We start from the raw sequence: 15,526 nt of genomic DNA, 5'->3' as shown, positions 1-15,526 counted from the left end.
TCATTTTAATGTATGCTGATTAATGTACATTTAAAGTGTCAAAGTGACAATATTCTATTCCTATTCCACTTTTTTATTCTATTCCTATTCCACGTTTTTATTCTATTCTAAATATGTTGGGTTGAAAACAATGAAAACTGTAAACCCCTGATATAAACCCCCTGGTCAACCTCAACTTACAATAATTCATTTAGTGACTGTTCAAAGTTACAACATCACTGAAAAAAGTGACTTATGACCCATTTTTCACACTTACAACCATTTCAATCAAACAGTGTGTTGCCCGGATACAATTGCTTTTAGGCAATCATCATCGAAATGTTTATTTTGTAATATTTTATAGAGCTGTGGTGGCGCAGTGGTTAGAATGCAGTACTGCAGGCTACTTCTGCTGACTGCCGGTTGCCGGAAGTTCAAATCCCACAGGCTCAAAGTTGACTCAGCCTTCAGTTCCAACTTATTAGGGTGACAGTATGAGGTATTTTAGCTAAAAAGCTTCATGTTTTGAACTTCAAGGTTTAAAATGTTCCTTTTCTTTCCCAACCTTGCCTTAAGAGCCAGCAGTTTTCCTTCTCCCACCAGGTAAGTTAAATATCTATACCAGGGCCCCCCAAACTTGGCAACTTTAAGACTTGTCGACTTCAACTCCCAGAATCCCTCAGCCAGCTCTGGGAGTTGAAGTCCACAAGTCTTAAAGTTGCCAAATTTGGAGACCTCTGATCTATCCAGAGACATACAGACCTTTGTAATTCACGGTGCGGAGGCATTGTTTGCTCTGGATGTCCCACAGCCGAACGGTTTCATCATGCGAGCCAGAGAGCAGAAGGCTTCCATCAGTGGAGACGGAGAGACACGTCACCTGATTCCTATGGAAAGAAGACGACAGGGGCTTTACTTGAGGTTCTTCAATGTTTTCGCAAGTGGTGCCGTCAAGAGAGGATTTGGGTCGAGAAGTCCCTGCTCTTGCTTGGCAGAAGGGATTTGCCGGTTCTCCTACTTCTTCAACATCTACGGTAAGTTGAAAACAAAAAATCATATTACACTCTGAAGAGCCCCTCTCCTTCCTGAATGGTAACTTTATGACCTTTGCAGGACTGTAAAGCGAAAGAAAGCTGAAGTAAGGTTGTAAGCACGCTAAATTTAGATGCCACCCACCTCACTATCCAAAGTGACTCTCCGGGAGGCTTACCGACCGCATTGCTTAATGACTGGGTTGCCAGTCCTGATTTGGGTATTAAACAAGGAAACCAGTCTAAAATGACTGACTTTGATTTTGAAGGGTCCTCGGTAGTCTGTGAATTGGCCTGCTTTCTTGCAAATGTTTCATTAGCCAAACTTGGTAACATCCTCATGATGTTGCCAAGTTTGGGGAATGAAACACCTGCAAGAAAATAACTGAGCCTGGAGAGCATCAAGGACCCCTCGTTTCAATCCTACAAATATTCTCCTTTATTGGAAGTTTATTTATCAGTATCATTTCCGTATTTTTTTTTTATTAAGAAAGTGGTTGAAATGGTGCTTGAGATGTCTATACTCCCACATTCTAGCCCTCCTCACCCAGGTCCTCTTAACCTTATTGGATGGTACTGGCCACAGAGAGGGACTCTCACTCAAAGGTACCTGCTCACAGAAGGTCTGAGTCTCCCATAAGGTCACTGCTATCGTGATATGTTCTTTCTTTCCTTGCTCTTATTTCTCAGACCAAGATGGAATCGAGATTAGCTCCAATTCCTCATCAAGGTACAGATAGTCCTCAACTTACGACCATAACTGAGCCCAAAATTTCTATCGCTAAGCCATTGTTAAGTGGGGTTTGGGCCCATTTTAGAATAGAATAGAATAGAACAGAATAGAATAGAGAATAGAATAGAATAGAATAGAATAGAATAGAATAGAATAGAATAGAATAGAATAGAATAGAATAGAATAGAATAGAATAGAATAGAATAGAATTCATTATTGGCCAAGTGTGATTGGACACACAAGGAATTTGTCTTGGTGCAAATACTCTCAGGGTACATAAAAGAAAAGATTCAAAAATCATCAGGTACAACACTTAACAATAGTCATAGGGTACAATAAGCAATCAAAGCATACTAGGAAACAGTCAATGAAAATAGTTAGCATACAAGCAACAAGATTACAGTCATAAAGTCACAAGTGGGAGGAGATGGGTAAAAGGAAGGATGGGAGGATTAATAGTAATAGTTGGACAGTGTTGAGGGAATTATTTGTTTAGCAGAGTGATGGCATTCGGAGAAAAATGAAAAAAAAATATGACCTTTCTTGCCATTAAGCTGTTAAAGTGCATCACTGCAATTGTTAAGTTAGTTAACAACGGTTGTTAAGCGAATCTGGCTTCCCCACTGACTTCGCTTGTCAGAAGGTTGCAAAAGGTGATCGATCCCATGATCCTGGGACATTGCAACCATTGTAAATGTGAGCCGGTTGCCAAGCACTTGAATTTTGATCACATCAAAAAAAAAATGGTCATGTCACTTTTTCCAGTGCCTGAATGAAAGCATTCTTTTCATGAATATCCAGTAACTCTGAACACTCACTAAATGAATGGTTGTAAGTCGAGGACTACCTGTAGAAGGGACCAGCAGCCCATGCTGGTGAGATTTAGAAACTGGGATTGAACCAAGGATTGCCATTTTTTTTCAAGTTGTACCACCAGTGGTAGAATTCAAATTTTTTTTTTTCCTGCTGGTTCTGTGGGCATGGCTTGGTGAGCGTGGTGTGGCTTGGTGGGCAGGGCAGGGGAAGGTTACTGCAAAATCCCCATTCCCTCCCCACCCCACTAACCTGCTTTCCAGCTCTGTTCTCCTGTGCAGGGCAACAAAGAAGACCCAGCCGATCAGCTGGGACTCGGGAGGCAGAGAATAGATGGGGGAGGGGCCAGTCAGAGGTGATATTTGCCAGTTCTCTGAACTACTCAAAATTTCTCCAAACTACTCAATACTCAAGCTATCGGTTCTCCAGAACTGGTCAGAACCTGCTGAATACCACCTCTGTGTAGTACCCTCTGTGCAATCTCACCCAATGGTTGCCATGTGCCCAAGGAGAGATTATGGGATATTCACCTCAAGAACCCATCTGTGATTCTTAAAAATCTGAAAAAAATATCAGCGGTATAATTTTTATTTTTTGTTTGCGGGGGGATCTTGCTATTTTGGGGATTATGACAGACATTCATTCCTGTAGTAGCCATAAGTGGAAGCCGTGCTGGCCCAGGCTAAATATTCAAATGGTGCCAGTTCAAAGAAGGAACATAAAAATGAGACGCTCACCTATGTCCTTTGAAGATCTTTCCATTCTCCTGCTCAGACTGGAAACCTCTTTCTCTTTGCACAGGCTGAGAGAAGGGGGGGAAATTACATTTTAATGCACCATTCTGGATAATTAAACAGGAATGAAAGATTGAGGAAGCTCCTTCCAAGTTAATAATCTACTATATTCCTTATATTTTGCTCAGGGGCAGTAGTAGTTTGGTGGAGAGACCTTCCGTTTATTTGTTATCTAATGCTTTTAAACTGGAGGTACTCCGGATCTTCCACTGAACTATGGTTACTAAAAGGAACTACGGTTGATGGAAGGAAACAGATTTGCTGTTGAAATTCACACCCAGGTCCTTGGCATTTGAGGTACTGTAACCTTAAGGCTGCCCACCAAGATTGCTTTCCTCCCTGAAAATCAATTTATATTCCGCCCAGGTAAGGAGAAGGAAAGTGTTCTGTCAAGACAGAATTAAGGTAGTCTCTGGTAAACAAAAAGTAGCAGGCTATGGAAGAAGCAATGGCCATCAGAAACAAGACAAAACGAGGAGGTGGTTTGTTCCTTAACCCAATTAGGAGAAAGCGGGATTTGGGGTGACTTGTGCTGTTGAGCCGATCTGCAGGAACCCAAAGTCCAAAAGACAACAGTGCTACTACACTCCAGTCACATTTTAATGAGGTATATTGTATTGGTTAATTGTGGCTTTCTTTCTCCTTTTCTTTTGTGGGCTGCTTAGAGCCCCATGGCTTCAGCTGGGTGGCCACATTAACAATAACTAATGGGAATAAAACATGGACCATACAGATCTGATTTTTCATTCCTGACTTAACTGATTCAGCAGACCCACAAAATGTGGCATTATTTTATTCGCAGTGTAAGGAAGGACCTTATTGGGTTTTTTTTATAGCAATAGCAATAGTACTTAGATTTATACACCTCTTCATAGGTCTCTACAGCCTGCTCTAAGCAGTTTACAGAGTCAGCATATTGTCCCCAACAATCTGGGTCTTCATTTTATCGACCTCGGAAGAATGGAAAGCCGACTCAACTCTGATCCGTTCAGGATCGAACACCCGGCAGTGGGCAGAGTTAGCCTGCAATACTGCATTCCAACCACCACAGCTTGTATTATCATGAAAAGCTTTTGTGCACTGCTGTGTAAATCAGTAACTGCCAATGTGCTTATTCATGAGCACCCAGATGTAGGAGAATGTTTGTAAGGTTGCCTCAGGACCTTAGAAACCATTCATATTTTAAAATATTTTGCCTCAGGACCTCAGAAATCATTCATATTTTAAAATATTTTTTAAATGCTCGAAACCTGGCAAAGGTATAAATCATGGAAGACCTCACCTCAAGCACAAGTAGACCTTGACTTACGATCGTAAATGAGCCTGAAATTACAGTCCTAAGTCATTGTGATCATAGGTCAAAGCATCATGTGACCGGATTCAAAGCTATAATCATTTTTATGGTCATTAGATGAACCCCACGGTTGTTAAGCAAACACAGTGATTGTTAAACAAATCTAGTTCCCCAATGTGCATTTTTTGCTGGAAGCTAAAGGCCATTTGTTAATGTACCGTATATGCCGGCGTATAAGGCGACCCGGCGTATAAAGACGACCCCCAACATTTCCACTCAAAATATAGTTTGTTATATACTCGCCCCTCTTCTGCACGCCTTCCACTTTTGCACTTTTTTTTTTTTTTGAGGCACTTTTATGCACCGTGGGAAGCGATCCCGTGAAGCCGAAAGAGCAGCCAGCCTTCTCCCAGCTCCCAGGAAAGCGAGGCTCGCACCGCCCGGGCTCGCTGAGGTATCCGGCTGGGGCTGTCAGGAGTTGTTACCGCTGGCGCGGCTCATGCGCGCTCCAGTCCCGCGTTGCCTCGGGAAGGGAAAGGCAAAAAGGAAGAGCTACGGCGGCGCTTTGCAATGGCAGCAGCGGTTCCTGGTTTTGCCTTTCCCTTCCCGAGGCAACGCGGGACTGGAGCCACGCGGAGCCGCCGCCAGCGGTAACAACTCCTGACAGCCCCAGCCGGATACCTCAGCGGAGCTCGGGCGGTGCGAGCCTCGTTTGGGAGCTGGGAGAAGGCTGGCTGCTCCTCCGGCTTCACGGATCTTTCCACAGTGCGCAAAGTGCCTCAGCCGCGGGCAACCGCAGTGTTTCCCAATTACTATTTGCCGGCATATAAGGCGACCCGGCATATAAGCGACCCCCAATTGGAGGCATGTTTTTCAGGGCAAAAAAGTCGTCTTATACGCCGGCAAATACGGTAATTTTACTTTTTTATATCTTTGCATCCACGCAGCAACAGATCCACCACCCCCGAATATCTGTCCTGAAGTGCAAAAGATTTGTATAGAACATAATGATCCTAAATAGGTCTGAGATTCCATCCCACTGAGCTGCCCAAGGCACCTGGGATGCTTACTAGATACTGCATGCAATGGGACCTACCCAGGAGCAGAGATCAACCTGGAAGATGGAACCATCCAGCCCGCCGCAGAACATGTGGTATTCCGCAAGGTCAAGGGTCACTGACATGATGCTCACATCGAAGACGACAGAGAGGAGAAGGTTCCCGGAGGAGATCTCCCACAACTGAGAATGGGAAAAGGTGCAGATTAAAATCCAGATTTTAGTGGTAATGCTACAAAATTAAGCCGGGTGCCAGTCTATGAATATGACATGCATTACATATCAATAGCAGTACAGTGGGATTTTTACATAAAGAGAGAAAACTCTTCTTTTCAGAGATTATAGAAAAAGACTAGGGAGGCAAGAACAAAAGGGGATGAATTCTTATAAATGCATCTTCCCCAACCTGGCATTGATCCACGCTCTGTCCCTTCCCCTGAGATTAAGCCCACGTGTTGAGCACAGAGCTTTCTGATGTTCTTTGTCCTCGATTGTGCCTTAATAATCCAGATGGAATTTTATGTAACCCAACCTCAGGGAAACAGCCACGGTTTCAATTAGAAACAGGCTGAGGCACACAGCTACTACCAGTGGTATATAAAAGCTTGGAAGAAAACCTGCGATATCTGAAGGAGCACCAAGAAGCACATATGAACGGCAGTTTTGTGGCTGAGGCTACTTTGCATACAGGCAGTCCTTGTTGAACGGCCACTCGTTTGGGGACTGTCTCAGTTGCACTGGGCCAGACCTGACAGCGAAAGAAAGTGAGCCAGAACACGTGCCCCCAGTGGCAGAACCCAGCTTTAATTCCAGCTTCATTCACAGACAGGCTGAGCCTCAGAACACGCCGAGTTGGGAAAACTATACAAAGTCGCGCTGGGAGCATCCACCTCCCAGCGCTTTTTCAAAGGTTCAGGCCCCATCCTAGTATATCCGGCCGCCACGCCCCACCAGTAACTAGCATCCGGTGGCTGACAGCAGGATCCGCCCGATGCAAATTGCTCTGGAGGACCACTGGACAGCTGGGAGTCGCGTGGAAGACCGCCTGTCAGCTGGGCGTCGCAGGCTCTGACACAAACTGTCTGCAATGCTGTCTGTCCGACACCAGGGCTACTGTTGGCAGGACACTGTGCCCCTCATCACCCCGGCTGTGTGGCACCGCCGCTGCCCGCAATCGATGGCGAACACCCTGGCCATCCGGCACCATTGGACATGGATCCACCCCCAGTGAGTCGCCACCTCCACAATACCCCCCCAGAAATGGTGAGCCTCAAGTCGGGGCTCGACAGACCATTCCAAGTTGAGATGGTTCTAAATCAGGGGTATTCATGACAAAGCCTCACAGTTGCGGCTGTTTGCAATGTCCCTCATTACAAGTCGGGTGCTTGGCATCCGGCTTGAAATTATGACATTGCAGCGTCCCACTGTCATGTGATTTGTCATTTGTAAAACCTTCGCTGCCAGCTTCAATCAAGCAAAGTCAATAGGGAAGCCAACAGGAGATTGCAAATGGTGATCGCACCTCCAGGAAATGCTGGGGGGATTTTCTTAAGAATGGAAGTTGGGATTGCTGGAACTACCACTGTAAGTTGGCCACAGTCACATGAAGCTGTGCCTTACAACTGTGTTGTTTAGTGACAGGGTTCCCAATCTCAATTACTGTGGTTAAACGAGGATCTACTGCCCCTTGAAAATTGTAGTTGTTGAAAGCTGTAGACTGTCCCAAAGGTGCTTTTTTTCAAGAGGCAACTGGACTGTCTGGTTTTTCTTTCGCTTCTCATCCAAGAAGCTTCTTCAGCTCTGACTGGATGGTGAGGAAAAAAGGCTGACTGGATGGTGGGTTTTCTCCCCCACCATGTTGCCGTCACATGACGTTTTGCAATGTTTCCCCCCTTTTGCACAGCTGGGGTGGGCGTGGCCTGTGCGTGACTGCAACCAGCCTACAAGGCACCAGTTTGATACCCCTGCTGTAAAAGGATGCAAACGACCATCTGTCTGCAAGGAGTATAAATCCTTCCATTCCCCACCATCCAGTCACAGCTGAAGAAGCTTCTTGGATGAGAAGCGAAATGTCTTCAAAGAAAAACCAGAAAGTCCAGTTGCCTCCTGAAAAAAAGCACCTTTTGGACAACCATGACCTGGATGACTGAGAATCTTCATAGACACTTGTAGACGACTCTCCGTAATGCAAAACTGTAACAGGCACCATGACTGTGAAAGACTACCAACTTTGATCTCAGGGGTTCATTTTTCCTGCACTCCAGCTAAATGCCAAAGATATGGTGCTGTTTTTTGGGGTCCTTGAATCAGGAGCATCCAGCATTTAACTTATCTGTCTCTTTCCCCAAATGTTGTTGCTCTCCTGGTGATCTGAGACTAATTAGAATACATGATGAGGTTATTTTACAATATGTTCAGTTCCACGACCCATTTCTGCACTCTGTTGTACATAGGACAGAAAAAATCCATGCTGAAAACCCTCCCCAAAAGGGTTTGTATCCAGAAACCTTTAGAAAAGCATTTGTTTGTATGTAAGCAAAAGGTTTCCATTTCCAGGCCTACCATGTATACCAGCAGAAACTAATATGCATATGTGCATATTTGCCAAGCAGTGGTTATGATTTCCTACCTTAAAAAGGATTCGGCATGAACAAAGCAATTCAATTCCCTAGCTGTATGCAAAATTATGCGATCCAGTTCTGGAACATTCCATTTTGCTCCCAAAACAGATTGAACTGCCTTTTCCACATACAGTTTTGGTATTTTTCAAAAACAGGAACAGTACGATGTTTGTGCTGTCCTGGTCAAATTCGATTGCAGAGAAACACTAGGAGTTTAACTGGTATTTTGATACAAGAACACAGTATTTTGCACAAAACTATAATGCAACTAGTCTTCAACTTATGACCACCATTGAGCCCAAAATTTCTGTGGGACAGAAGTGAGACAGTTGTTAAATGAGTTTTGCCCCATTTTACGACCTTTCTTTATTGCCACGGTTGTTAAATGAATCACTTCAGTTGTTAAGCTAGGAATACAGTTGTTAAGTAAATCTGGCTTCCGCATTGATTCTTCTTGTCAGAAAGTTGCGAGAGTGGATCACACAATTCTGGGACACAGCGATTGTCATAAACATGAACCAGCTGTCAAACATTCAAATTCTGATCTTCTGACCAAGGGGAAGCTGCAACGGTCATAAGTGTGAGAAACAGTCATAAGTCACTTTTTCCAGTGCCATTGTCAACCCTGAAGCTGACCTAACCGAAGCCATCTTGGAGCTTCAGTGTTGCCACACTGGAGCTGAGGGATAGGGAGGGGGGGGATTAGAGATAGCTGGAGTTTTGTAGCCAAAATAAAACACCTTCTCTTGGGAACCAAGGACATTCTCACACCTGATCAGAGGAAGGAGGAGTGATGTCACCAGGCAACCAGACAGCGCCTTGATTGGACCATGTGACTGATTGTTTAGGGAGAGGAGAAAACTTTTACTTTTAATTAAGTGAAAACCGGAACCTTCAGAGTTGCTTTTCACCAACCTGTGCCAATATGACATATCAAATAAAACTATTTTTTGAGGAATCTATCTGTGTCAACTCATAAAGCATTCCTATGCCTGTTTTAGTAGTTGCCATAAAAAGACACACACCCCGCCCTCCCGGAAGGAAATCTGGTAGTACAGTGCAGCAGCTTGAAATCAAAAGTACATTCCAACTCTTATCTTTAAAAGATTGTAACTAAACTACCAGAGCTTTTGCCCGTGAATATATTTAATTGGAGAATGTGAATGATGACACCCAGCCTGTTAACATGCTCAATTGGAGAATCTGGTTTATGAGACACCCAGGGGGGAGGGAGGAAATAGGGTCCCAGGTGACTGTAAATTATGTACACAGGGCAATGCCAGTATGTTGCCTCTAATAAATCCTTTGAAGTTTTTTGAAGTTTGGCTCAAGAATCATGATTTAATTAGGGCGATTGCTGGAATCCTGACATCTGCCTCGGAGTTTTGTTTGCTGTGGGTATGCTACTTGGAACCCTGACAGTCGTATCTTTCAATGGTCACCAAACTAATGGTTATAGGTGAGAACTCTCTATGCTACTTCCAAATTGAGTATTCTTACCTTTGCTGTTTGGTCCAAAGAGGCTGTGGCAGCTCTGGCCAAGGGACCGCCAACACCGCAGCAGAGATCTGTGATGGGAAGGCTGTGCCGTGACCACACGTGGCGGGGCTCAGGGCTCTGGCCATATTCCACCTGCAGCACACTGAGAAATGAATCAGTTTTAACACAGTAAAGTGGAAAGTTGTACACCAGGATGGATTTGGAGCTGCAACATGCACTCCATTTAACCACTAAAGCAATAATGCTAAAAATGAGTGTTAGGGAATTCAGGTGGAAATCAATTGAGCGGATAATTACAGGCTGCCTATTTTATCTGTGGCTTGTTTTTGATAAAGTCTAAATCTTTAGGCTTCTTCTTCCAGTTGTCTCTACCTTCCATTTTAGATCAATGTGCCCAAATCCGAATAAAGGAGGAAAAGGAAGTTTGTCAGCTTCCTAAGGACATTGAATAATCCCAGAATTCATTCACTGGGATGTGTTTTGGGGAAAATTTTCCCACCCACAAGAATCTTCCCCCTTTTCCCTGACCTTTAGAGGCTTTTATGTTATGCCTTTTAGCCTAAGCAAACAGCCTTACTTTCATCTGTGACACATGCCACTGAGGATGACAACTAAAGAGAGGATTCTGTATAGGTAACTCCTAAATCCTGGCCAAGAACTCTCGTTCTAAATATCAGCAGAAAAATGGCATTCTTGTCTTTTTGCAAAATTTGTTTAATTCTATAAAGGAGAGAATGTGATTTTGATGAATCCAAACTTAAAGGTACTTTTTAAAATAAATACTATTAATTAAATAGTCCATAATTAAAAGCAATTTAATTTAAAGCTTAACTAGGACATTGTTTGGCTGGACGTATTTGTGAAAATAATACAAAAGGATCTCTTTCTGCACATAAGTGGAACATACCTCCTCTAAAGCTCAGGACACTCTCAATATATTAAAAGTTGGTGCCTAAAATAATATTCTCATGTGGGAGCACTGGTAAATGCAGTGATGCTGTTCTTGTGGGCAGAATCGGGAAGTGGGAAGCCATTTCAATTCATACCTGTACAGGCTCCAGACTATGACAAGACAGTCTTTGGCTCCAGAGAGAAAATGGCTGCTATCGTCCGTGAAGGCCAAGCAGCTTAAATCCTGATAATGTCGATTCAGGATGGCAAGTAGATTCCCACCAGATACCTGCAGGAAAAAAAAGAAGAGCGGAAGTAGAAATAAAGAGATGAAATACGAGGTCTGGAACGTCTCCTGCAAGCGGACACGTCTATATATCTCTAAAATTCGGATTCCGTAACCTTTTAACTGCGTAAATTGTTGTGCCATAGGGCAAAAGTATTTCAACCAAGGTATCTGAAAAGGGCTAACCTACAGAATGCATCTAAAATCCAGGACCCATGACTCGTGGAGTTGAAATTTGGCAAATTTTATACAATATTTTATGACATAAAAATGATCACCAAACAATTTACGACATAACACAAAATGTCATATTAACATTTCCTGTGCTGATGTTTGTGTGTGTATATAGATGATAGATAGACCAGATAGACCAGATAGACTAGATAGATAGATAGATAGATAGATAGATAGATAGATAGATAGATAGATAGATAGATAGATAGATAGATAGTTACATAGTTCAACATGGGCTATTTTGGATATATCCCAAAATTTTAAAGAATTTTTCCAGTGAAGTTGGAGGCTCTGCCATTGCTTAAGGCTTTGAGGAAACTAGTAAGGAAACAGAATACTCAACATGGGTTCTTTTCAAAGCAGAGACACCTCTGAATATCCTCCAGAATTTTTTTATTTAAAACATTTATATAGCTGCCCATCTTTCAACTAACTTTGGGCGGCTCCCAATCAAAAGTTAACATATAAAATCATATCAAAACCGTAAAATCACTGATTAATAAAACATTAACAGTAATGTTAGGAAGTTTTACTTCACAGAAAGAGTAGTGGATGGTTGGAAACTCCCAGAGGAGATAGTGGGTCAATCATCAGTACCTTGAGTTTAAGCATGGTTGGGATAAATAATAATAATGTAGTAAATAAATTAATACATAAAAATAAAATTAACAACAATAATAAAATAAATAATAAATATTTAACACCATCAAACATCCATACGTGCTTATCCCTAGTCTTTGGGAAGGACTCGGCAGGCAGACAAAAATGTCAAATCCAGTCTGAACATCTGGTTGACTGGGCAATGTAGCAGAAAATTAATAATTAACAAATAATTAATTAAAAAGAAAAAACAAACAAAAAACTCAAAGGGCAGACTAGATGGACCTCTGGGACTTTTCCTGCCATCTGTTTTCTCTGTTTCTATTAAAACAACATTAAAACTGGCACCAAATCAAACTTCTAACATGTATTTATCTAGCCTTCTCTCAGGCCTTGGGGAGGTTGGGAAGCCAGATTTTTTAAAAAAAACTTTTCTAGGGAAGGCAACATGTTAGCTCTGCCATTGTTGAAGGCAATGTGGAAGCCCGTAAGGAAATATCCCTGAAAGGATGACCAGCAGCTCACAGGTTGTCTAGGGGTACATTTGCTAGACCAATACTTGAATACAGCTCATCAGTCTGGAACCCGCATTATGTATCTGATATTAATGCAGTTGAGAAAGTGCAGAAATATTTCACAAGAAGAGTTCTCTACTCCACTACTCGTTGCAGAATACCTTATGCCACCAGACTTGAAATTGTAGACATAGAAAACCTAGAACTACGCCGTCTTCGGTCCGATCTAAGTATAGTACACAAAATTATATATTGCAATGTCCTACCTGTCAATGAAAACTTCAGCTTCAACCATAACAATACAAGAGCACACAATAGATACAAACTCAAAGTTAACCGCACCAAACTTGATTGCAGGAAACACGACTTCAGCAACAGAGTGATCAATGTCTGGAATACTCTATCTGACTCTGTGGTTTCTTCCCCAACCCTTAGACTGTTTACTATTGACCTCCCACCCAGGGGTGGGTTTCAAATTTTTAACAACCGGTTTTGTGGTCGTGGCTTAGTTGGTTGTGGCTTGGTGGTCATGTGACTGGGTGGACATGGCTTGGTGGTCATGTTATTGGCTGGGTGTGGCCAACTCAATATCACTCACATTGAGGCACGCATCTCCTCGCCTGGCCTCTCATGACTGTGGGGATGCTGCAACAGTCATAAGTGTGAAAAATGGTCATAAATTACTTTTTTCAGTGCCATTGTAACTTTGAATGGTCGCTCCACACAAGCAAAGTACCAGGAAAGGAGGGGAAAAAAACTCCAGAGAAGTTCCTGAGACAGGAAGTCTAGTCCTGCCAAGAATGTAATAAGGGTTAACGGAGAGGCAGTTTCTGTAAGCAACACCAGAATGTTTCCTTCCTGCCTTCTTTACAGGATTAGGCCAGTAATTTCTTCTAACAACCGGTTCTCCGAACTGGTTAGAATGTTAATAACCGGTTCTAGTGAATAGGTGCAAACTGGTAGAATCTAACCCCTGACCTCACCCCTTTCCTAAGAGGTCTGTAGGGGGCGTGCATAATCCCACCAACGTGCCTATTGTCCCTGTCCTATTGTTTCTTTTTTTTTCTTATATGTATCATTACATGTATTCATAACCATGCTTATACTTTTACCTGTTATCTTATAATTGCTTGACAAAATAAATAAATAAAATAAAAAACTTTAAGACTTGCGGACTTCAACTCCCAGAGATCCTCAGCCAAAGGGAGTTGAAGTCCACAAGTTTTAAAGTTGTCACGGTTGGAGATCCCTGGTCTAGTATAAACAAGTGTGCTGTTACAGAAAACAAGACTCATTGTAGCAATGTACCTAATAGGATCTCAGAAATGCAAACCCTTGTTTTATTATTTTTGTGAAGTCACAAATGAAACACGAGGAAACTTGTTTTCAGGCCTGTTTGGGTAAACATGTGATAGAGTGACAAGCTGTAGCCAATGGTGGGATGCTGCCAGTATGTACCGGTGAACAGTTGGCCCCACCTACCTGCCCTTTCCTGTCCTTTATTTCCTTGGTTCTGAGCTCAGCTGAATTGCGCGGCAGAATGGATTACCGTGCCTCAGTTGTTTGAAGCTCAAAATTGGTGGTTTTTGACCACTGTGCATGTGTGCAAAGCACACTGTCATAGAACCAGTAGTAAAAAAGGTTGAATCCCACCACTGGCTGTAGCGATCCAACATACTCAGCAGCTACATTACAAATTAATCTGCAATACAGCACTGTATAGTAATTGGCTTTTTCAGGAACTTTAGACACTGACTTACTTTTGTGGGAGGGTCAGTTTGGGGCCAGTATTATATATACTCTTTTCTCCGAATTTTATTCCTTCAAATAGTGAGATTGCTGTTACAGGAATGAAACTTTTTGCGGACTGATTTATTTGCCTGAGACCTTTTGTGACCTGCAAGGGAACACAAGATGATGGACAGCAAGCTCATTCTCAGGGTTGAGTTTTTCATGCAAGAACCTCCAATAAAATCCCTGAGGATCACTATACTTTGCATTGTGAGTGCTCGCCAACATCTTGATCTTACTGGAAAGGTTAAATGATGTACAACATTATCCACACACACAAAAAGAAGCTTTTGAACTCTTAAAACTCTTTTCCATTCCAAAATCAGGCCACTCCAATGTTACTGAGGTTTAACTCCGGTTCTGTATAAATACAGACAAATCCATTTTTTTTCTTTTTGACTGACAGGCTACTCTGAACCAGGAATCATAATATTCTGATTGCAAACTATTATTCTTTGCAAACCACGGTTTGTGCTAATGATTAATTCATGGAATCACAGCCATAAAGGCAATGTGGCAATAGAGAAATTAATGGAGTGGTGTTTGCCACCTGCTACTTTTTTTTTAACCTAAGCGGCTTCCTTCCAGATAGAAATCACATCAAGTGGCTCAGCTTAAAACAATGGCTAACAATTTAGCAGACACAATACAAATGTAGAAAAGAGAAAAGAGAGACAAGAGAAAATCATCTGTCTCGGGCTACAGCAGGGGGCTGTTAAGGAGACGTTCTGGAGACACTGCCTTCTATGAACCTTTGGAAGATTAAGTTGGTGGAGCTATAACCTTCAATCATTCAACAAAATGGTTTCCAGGTTTTCACCTACTCCAAAATTTAATGATCGCAATGGAAACTGCTTCCAGTTAAAGAATAAGGAGAGACACACTCCTTCCGATGCAGCCATCTGGAAGGGTGCCTTTGGAAGCAACTAAAGAAAGTAGGGGGTTGGACTAGAAGACCTCCGAGATCCCTTCCAGCCTCCTTATGATTCTATAAGGAGTCCTTGGTGCTCTCTGAGCTTGCGTGTTTTCTTGCAGACGTTTCATGAGCCAAACTAGGTAACGTCATTCCTGCTAGTAAGGATATAGCACTGATGACGGTACCTAGTTTGGGTCATGAAACGCCTGCAAGAAAACACGCAAGCTCAGAGAGCACCAAGGATCCCTCATTTCAACCCTGAGCTACAAATATTCTTCTTTATTGGTACTAGGATTCCATGTTCCAAAGCACAGGTGTCAAACTCGATCACGTCACTTGACACATCGCGACGTTTTTTGCCTTTGCGGAGCCCGGGGTGGGCATGGCCTTCGCATGACGCACCTGGCCCTCGGGCCGCCAGTTTGACACCCCTGTTCTAAAGGAACAACCTGATAGCCTGAATTTGTCAAG

General features: G+C 42.8%; 1 protein-coding gene across 2 annotated transcripts in view; it reads right to left on the bottom strand.

The window, feature by feature from the left end:
* WDR18 (WD repeat domain 18) overlaps positions 1-15,526 on the bottom strand; it is a 66,197-nt gene that overhangs the window by 28,064 nt on the left and 22,607 nt on the right. For both annotated transcript variants that reach the window (XM_026683143.2, XM_087951421.1), the window contains exons 3-7: positions 10,869-11,002; positions 9,823-9,964; positions 5,741-5,884; positions 3,294-3,358; positions 742-866 (exon numbers count right to left, since the gene is read on the bottom strand). In XM_026683143.2, coding sequence (XP_026538928.1) covers positions 742-866; positions 3,294-3,358; positions 5,741-5,884; positions 9,823-9,964; positions 10,869-11,002 — 610 coding nt within the window. The remainder of the gene's footprint in view (positions 1-741; positions 867-3,293; positions 3,359-5,740; positions 5,885-9,822; positions 9,965-10,868; positions 11,003-15,526) is intronic.

Source organism: Notechis scutatus, chromosome 1 (assembly GCF_049901735.1).
Source record: "Notechis scutatus isolate UNSWTSFEM ecotype Mainland chromosome 1, rNotScu1.2, whole genome shotgun sequence".
NCBI classification, from domain to species: domain Eukaryota; kingdom Metazoa; phylum Chordata; class Lepidosauria; order Squamata; family Elapidae; genus Notechis; species Notechis scutatus.
The sequence above is the reverse complement of the archived record's forward strand: the minus strand, read 5'-3'. Positions and strand labels throughout refer to the sequence as shown.